We start from the raw sequence: 8,459 nt of genomic DNA, 5'->3' as shown, positions 1-8,459 counted from the left end.
CTCTCTTCTTAAAAACATCACAAAGCAGTTTCTTTTGTGTTCTTCTTATTCCCAGCATAATCAAAGAAGGGATTCTTTGCTCTTACTTGAGAAATGAAGAGTCCAGGTTCTCCTGTGAGGGAAAGGCATTCTTCAATGGTCTGATTAAAACGATTATTATACACACCATGCATGTACTTGAATTATATCTAACACAGCCAGTGTGGCCTATCTTACTTTCCTCAGAACTTCTTGTTATCATATCTGACATAATTTGCTCTAGGCGCTTAGAGAAAAATTAACATATCCTTTCACAGATTGCCACAACACAAATTACTTTGGATAAACTAACAAAAAAGAAATCAAATGTAAAAAAAAGTATATTAAATTTATTTCACATCCTGAGTAGGTAGATTAATGGCTACCTTTCTTTTAGATTATGTAGATTTTATCACTGATAATAATGACAATTGTATAAATAACCATAATGATAATCTTAATAAAGTTATGATAGTAGGAATATTTATTAGGTGTTTCCCATGTAGCAAGCCCCATGAGCCCTTTGCAACTGCCATTTTGTTTATTCTTCACAGAAATCATTTGAAGTTGATAATTATAATCCCTATTTCACCGGCAAGGAACCAGGGCCCAAAAGAGTAAAGTAGGTTATTAAAGTCCAATAAATAGAAAGCAATAGACCTAGAACTCAAATTCAAGTCTCAATGATTTTGCAACAAAGTTTTTGTACAATATTATCTCTGATCTAATTAATTTGTTATTAGAAGTTTAGGAAAATGTTTTAGTCCTCTGCGTGTTAGTCTAGAAATCCTTGGCGGACAAGAGATGAGACATAAAATTTATCAGTTTTAATTATAGTTAGACACATTATCTGAAGTAATTTTTCAATCTAATTTATTCAAATGAATCAAGATTTTGCCTAACAATCTGCAAGATGAAAAACTTCTAAGATAAAGGTAGAAGACAGGGAGCAGCAATCACTGCCTTGTAAGATTTTGGAGGATTTCAAGGTCATTTGTTGACTTTCTTTGCCTCCTGTGAAGGAAGGCAACATCCTTGTGATAAGTTAGATGGGGTTGAATTCCAGCAAGCTGAAAAGCAATTTATGTCATTTAACACACTCTAACTCCCATGGCTCCCCATCCTTCTGCACATTCTGATTTCCAGGGGCACACTTGCTACTGGCCTAAATGAGCCTGCTCTGTTACAGCAGAGACCCCTCATCATCATCATCACCAACACCATCATTACCATCATCATCATAATAATCATTGCCATTTTTACACTTATTGAGCACTTTTTGGGTACCAGTCACTATTCTGAGTGCTTTACATATGTATCCCATCTGATTCTCATCACAAACCTGTAAGACAGGCCTTCATATTATCTTCATTTATAGGTGAAGAAACTGAGGAATAAAAAGTAATTCACCCCAAATCATACAGCTACCATATGTTGGGTTGAAGTTTTTTAACCAGGTCTATCTGACTCCAAAGCTTCTCCTCCATCACATATTCCATCAGTCTACATTCCTTATATTTCAGAATTTTCTAAGCTTCATCTTTCCCTTAAAATTTATTTTATTTTTCTTCTTCAGGACACAGGTGACAATTTCTTCCCTGCAAAATCAATTACTGCAAATGCTTAAAAAGATCGTAGTGCATTCTTATCTATCCTTTATAGGCATAATTTATGCAAGACACATGCTTTAATGGAAAAATAAAATATTTAGTAACCCATAACAATATTTGGGGACAATCTGCTTTATAGGAAACTCTGAGGTTGCATAAGCAGTTCTAGGAATCAAGTTCCAATTTCAGGTATTATTATAGTTGTAATAAAAGACGACTAGCAAAGTGTGTTAGATAAGGTTTTTTGCAATCTCTTTAGAAATGGCTTTTTTCTTAGATATTATCTATAGAGTTGAATTAGAGAAAGATGTTTGATAAATGCCCTTAGGCTTGAAATTCAGAGGACTGAGAAATGTTTTTTAATAGATAAGGTTTATATTTTTTCCAATCTTTCAGCTGCCAGTAAAAAACAAAACAAAACAAAAAACAGGTGTACAATCTTTATCTCTACATTTGAAGTGAGGATTTAAAGGAAACCATTTCTGAAATGTAGTTTAAATATATTTTGAGGCAGTAAAAAGTAATTTTGGCTTGATTTATTCAGACTGGGTCTCTAAACAACTCTAAATGCACACTTCTACATTTAATTTTCTAGATCAATTATATGCAGCAGGAAGTTAATTGGGGTACTTGCTTTCATTAAAATTTCTAACCAAAAATTATAAGAAAGTCTATCTTGGTGGAGGAGGGAGAATGAAAGGGAGAAGAGGAAGTGGGTAATAAACCACATGCTAAGCTCTCTATAGGGCTTTGCATATATCATCTCATTTAATTGTAAACAATAGTTCAAAAAGCCATAATGTTCCTATGCTCTAATAATGAATTGTCAGAAAAAGAAGTGGAAAAAATAATTCCTTTTGCAATTGCAACAAAAAGAATAAAATACCTAGGAATAAATTTAACGAAACATGAGAAGGATCTATATGATGAAAACTATAAGACCCTATTAAAAGAAATTGAAGAAGATACAAAGAAATGGAAAGACATTCTGTGTTCTTGGATTGGAAGAATCAACACAGTTAAAATGACCATATTATCTAAAGTATTATACAGGTTTAATGCAATTTCTTTCAAAATCCCATTGGCGCTTTTTAAAGAAATAGAACAAAAAGTCATCAGATTTGTATGGAAGCACAAAAGACCTCCAATCGCCCAAGCTATCCTGAGAAAAAAGAACGAGGCTGGAGGCATCACTCTGCCCTACTTCAGATTATACTACAAAGTGACAATAATCAAAATGACATGATATTGGCAGAAAAACAGACACACAGACCAGTGGAACAAAATCAAGCGTCTAGAAGTAAACCTATGTTTATATGGACAAATAATTTTTGACAAAAAAGCCAAAAACATACAGTAGAAAAAGGAAAGCCTTTTCAATAAACAATTCTGGGAAAACTGGAAAGCCACCTGCAAAAGAATGAAACTAGACTGTTGTCTATCACCACACACCGAAATTAACTCAAAATAGGTTAAGGACCTGTATATAAGACCTGAAACAATAAATTGCATAGAAGAAAACATGGGAACTAAACTCATGGACCTTGGACTTAAAGAGGATTTTATGAATTTGACCTCAAAGGCAAGCGAAGTAAAAGCAAAAATAAATGAATGGGACTACATCAAACTAAAAAGCTTCTGCACAGCAAAAGAAACCGTCAACAAGGTAAAGAGACAACCATCCGAATGGGAGAAGAAAGATATTTGCCAGCAATACCTCCAATAAGGGCCTAATATCCAAAATATACAAAGAACTCATACAACTCAATAACAACAAAAGACAAACAGTCCAATTAAAAAATGGGCCGAGGACCTGAACAGAGACTTCTCCCAAGAAGGCATACAAATGGCCAACAAACCGTGAAAGGATGCTTAACACCGCTAGCCATTGGGGAAATGCAAATCAAAACCACAATGAGATACTACCTCACATCTGTAAGAATGGCTATTATCAACAAGACAAGGAATAACAAGTGTTGGAGAGGTTGTGGGGTAAGGAAACTCTCACACGCTGCTGGTAGGACTGCAAATGGGTACAGCCACTATGGAAAACAGTATGGAGGTTTCTCAAAAAACTAAGAATTGATCTATCATATAATCCAGCAATCCCTCTGCTGGGTATTTACCCCAAAGACTTGAAAACCCATATCCAAAAAGATATTTGCACACTGATGTTCATAGCAGCATTATTCACAGTGGTCAGGACATGGAAGCAACCAAAGTGTCCAGAATAGACAATTGGGTAAAGAAGCTGTGGAATATATATACAATGGAATATTATTCAGCCATAAGAAGAGATGAAATACTGCCATTTGCGACTTGGATGGACCTCGAGATAATCTTGCTAAGCGAAATAAGCCAGATAGAAAAAGTTGAAAACCACATGATATCACTTATATGTGGGATATAAACGTAAAAGCAACAAATGAACAGGAGAAACTAACAGACTCATGGACATGGACAATAGCCTAGTGGTTACCAGAGAGTAGGGGGACAGGGGTGGGGGTAGGTAGGTGGGGTAAAAGGGGTCAAATATGTGGTGACAGAAAGAAATCTAACTATGGGCGGGGAACACACAATGCAATATATATACCTTATTGTTAAATTGTACACCTGAAATTTACTGGATTTTGTTAACCAATGTTGTCATAATAAAAATGAATGAAACATAAAATAAAATAAAATTCAGCATTTACCCTAGAAAAAAATTAGTTGTCGACCTCACAAAATAAATACTATCCCCTCTAGTCTTCATATGAAGAAGACAAGGCTCAGATATTTTGAGTGATCTTCCCAAAGCAGTACAGTTTCTAAGTGTAAGAGCCCAGATTTAAATCTAAGTCTGCCTGACTTTCAATTATACCTAGAATATTAAATTAAGTCATCCATTTTTATTTTAATATTTTGGTGCATTGTTATATTTTTGGACATTGGACATATGCAATTGTCACATACCAGAAGTAGTGCATTAAGAAAGATATAAGGCTAATAGTAATCACTTTTAAATTTTAATAATTTTACCAACTGAGCAACTCACCCGGGGCCCCTAACATTTAATAATTAAACCATTCTACCTGCATTGAAATTCCAAATAAGTCACATTACATATTAGAAATAACCGTTCTTTCTTTTCTAAATTCAGCAGTAAATTAAAAAGAAATTCAGAACCTTTGCCTGAGGTGACATCTTCAGATACAAGAATCTTACCTTTTTTTTCTCATTACTACACCAGCCCTGTTCATTTCTATAGGGTTCATCTTTCTGGAATTCATATTTTATCAAGTCAAAAGTGAGAAGAAACGGCAAAAATAAAGCGAGATTTAGTTACTCATTTGTGCAGTGACATCTACTGGTGGTAGATTTTATGCTCAATTGAAATAAAGAATTAGAATGTGGATTTATTAAAACAAGAAACCTTTACTGATGCAAAATTAGATATATGAACATCAAAATTGGAGGTATTAGTAAATAGCACTCATGTACTGGCATTTACTTTCATTTCTTTTATGTTGTGCATTACCTTAGCAAAACATTACTAATTTTAATCCTAATGAGTGAACGCAAGCAATTCTTGATAGCAATTGCATCCTTTACTAATTATAGGGAAGAAGACCACTTTTTTGCCTTCTCCTTTTTGCAATCATTCAAAACCTCCCTTGAAATGGAAAATTTTAATAGAACTAAAAGGTAAACTATATGAACATAAAGATTTTGTTGTCTATTTTAAATTGACAATCCCTTGAACAGGGACCAAATGCCTAAAAAGTACTTGCAATTTGACTTACTTTGACCTCTTCCCCAGGCCTTTCACAAGAAGTGTCCCTAAACTAACACTCTAGTACTTCTGTGCACTATTGTAGTGTGAAATGGAAAATTTTTTGGAACATCCTCATCACACTGGAAATCAAACTTATTGGACATCTCTCCTCGCCCCCAAATATTTCCAGCTGCCTTGCTCCTGAAATGTCCATATTACCACATCATGCAGATTCATACATCCACTAAAATCTGACCCTGGGAGAGAATTACAAATTAGTTCAATTCAACTCCTTCATTTTATATATAAGAAAATCGAGGTTTTCCTGATGAATTAAATAAGCAATCATATTAAACTGAACTCAAATGGACATAATAAAATGAAGTGAGAAAAAATAATAAGGAAGGGCAAATAGAGAGAGGAAGAGGATGTGGAATGAACTAATGTAGAACAAATAAGTAGGAAAAGATGAATAAGATTAATGAGATAAATGTGATGGTATTACTTATTATCAAAGACTAAACACAAACACTTCTGGTTATTAATCAGTAAAATCAGCATGTAACTGAAACTACAATTCATTATTTGAATTAAAATATAAATGAGAACAATTAATATTGGTTGAGCATGTACTATATGCCAGACACTGCTAAAAGTTTAAGAGCAGTATTTGATTTAATTGTCAAAACACTCTGTGAGGCAGAAATTAGTATTATCCTATTTTAAGATGAGGGCCTATGAAGAGGTTGCAAAGCAAAATATATTGTTATTCTAGACGTAAATATTCTTTATTAAAATGCAAACTTGCATCTTGTTGGTCTTTGTCTGTAATTGGGGGAACAAGATATTGGCCACTTGCCTAACGACTGGTAAAAAGAAAAATTCCAGAAGTTCCGGAACTGCATTTATCATTTTGGCCAAATAAGAACAGAACTCTTTTTACTGACTGTGTTCACAGCATCAGGCAAATCGAAAACTTTTAATAAATATATATAAAATGCATTTGATAAACATTAGAAACATGTTTAAATTGATAGAAAGAAAGGTAGGAAATTGATTAATAAAATAAGTTGTGAAAAATGAAACCATACCATTTTAATAAATGCAATCAATTGAAATTTTCTTGATTTTAACAAAAGAATATGGAACTGAAGTTAAAGTGAAGTGTTTCTTTGGCATAAGAAATATCAGTCCCTGTGGGGTAAAGAATTTAACCTTAACTAAGAATTTAATGAGGGGTCTTGCTTTTGCTCTCAGCTTCTGGGAAATCATCTCTAAGCCCCGGCAAAATCATGACAGATAGGAGTGTATTTATTTGCCTAAGAGCCTTGGGCAACCAGATAGAAACAATATGATTTAGAGTGGGATCTCTGAGTTACACCAATAATATGATGTAGTGAGGGGCTTTGGGTCAGTCACCTGGCTTGACCTCCTGAGGGGTTATAGATGGAGGTCAGCTAAGGATGCAGCCAACTAGATTTAAATGATCGAGCCCCCCAAAAGACTTGGGACATCATGTCTGGGTAAAGTTCCCTAGCTGGCAATACTCCATGTTATCTTGTTACATATTGGTTACGAGAAAGAAATACTGTCCTGACTCCATAAGAGAGAACACTGGGAAGCCTTGCATTTGGTGCTCTCCTGGATTCTGCCCTATTGCTTTTTCCTCTGGCTGATTTTAATCTATATCCTTTAGATGTAATAAACTGTGCGACGCTAAGTACAACTGCTTTCAGTGAGTTTTATGAATCCTTCTAGAATTATCGAACCTAAAAATGGTCTTAAGGACTCTCAAACTACAATTGAAGTTAGAAATTAGAGTGTTCTTGTGTGGACTGTTTCCTAACTTCACAGTTGGCTAAATTTCCTAGTCCCTAAAAGATGCCTACTTTAAAGACAATAAAAAAGTTTGTAAAATGTGAGGAAAATGAGCCTTTTTATTAGAGCCCATATTTTATCTTTACTTTGCATCTATGGATTTACTCCTATGAAAGATGAGAGATTAGCATTTATGTTTCCTTCTCTCCTCTCACCCAATTCCCATTTTTGTTAGTGTCATAATTATATTGGTATCGTGAGGATTTAAATTCTCATTCTATCTGTAAACATAACTCCGAGCTATTCAACCTTCTATATTTAAACGGATTCAATGAAACCTTTTAACCGAAGGTGATTCTTTCATCGCTAAATTCTGCTTTATCTTCAGGTTGACCGGAAATTCTCATTTGATGAATTTTATAGAGAAGTATTGCATTTCTCTAAATACATGGGTATTATATTCTCTGATTTCTTAAAATTTTGAGAACACTTCTTTGCTGCCTTCATACTTGAAGAACAACTTAGATCTCATGTTCTCAGGTGAAAACATTACTTTCCTTTTTTCCCCTGACACCGAGTGTTTTGTTTTTCTTTTGAGAGATGCCCGAGATGTTTTCCATTTTCTCCCTGCACTTTGTACATCCTTTGCCTTTTCTGCCCAGCATCTCCTTATGGTTCTTTAATTTATGTTCGGTAATTTCACCAGGGTATATTTTTCTGATGATCATTCTATGCCATATTTTTTTTTTTCCTGGAACACAACGTGCTCTTTTGCCAAAGATTCGAATCATTATTTAAAGCAAATCTTCTTCTATTAGGTTTCAAATAATTTTTTTATCTCTTTGATTTTTTTTTTTCTGCAGGAACACCAATTAAGCATATGTCAGATCATTGTCTATGTCTTCAAAATTTATCTTTTTAGTGTATTTTATATTATTATGTGTATACTTTTTATTGTTTGTGTAATTCCTTAGTCCCATCTGTCTCGCTTCCTAACAATATTTAGTCTTGTTTGTTTTTGAGTCCTTTAATGTGGTGTTCATCTCCAAAATATTTTCATTTTTCTTTTTTGAGCTGAGCATGCCACTTTCCAACTCCTTTTGTTGATTTATTTTCCTTCAACTTTCCTCTTCTTTGAGCTCTTATTTCGAAAGAGAATATTATTGCAATTTTTGAACCTACAGAAGACTGTTTTTCTAAATATTTCCTGTCCATTTTGGAGAACTTATTATTTGATGTGCATCCATATTTTTTTC

General features: G+C 33.9%; 1 protein-coding gene across 1 annotated transcript in view; it reads right to left on the bottom strand.

The window, feature by feature from the left end:
• SLC27A6 (solute carrier family 27 member 6) overlaps positions 1 to 8,459 on the bottom strand; it is a 94,474-nt gene that overhangs the window by 41,516 nt on the left and 44,499 nt on the right. The window contains 3 exon segments of the mRNA XM_023529609.1: positions 2 to 41; positions 43 to 114; positions 4,840 to 4,927. Of these exon segments, the coding sequence (XP_023385377.1) occupies positions 2 to 41; positions 43 to 114; positions 4,840 to 4,927 (200 nt within the window).

Source organism: Pteropus vampyrus, unplaced genomic scaffold, assembly GCF_000151845.1.
Source record: "Pteropus vampyrus isolate Shadow unplaced genomic scaffold, Pvam_2.0 Scaffold39, whole genome shotgun sequence".
In the NCBI taxonomy this organism is placed as follows: domain Eukaryota; kingdom Metazoa; phylum Chordata; class Mammalia; order Chiroptera; family Pteropodidae; genus Pteropus; species Pteropus vampyrus.
The sequence above is the reverse complement of the archived record's forward strand: the minus strand, read 5'-3'. Positions and strand labels throughout refer to the sequence as shown.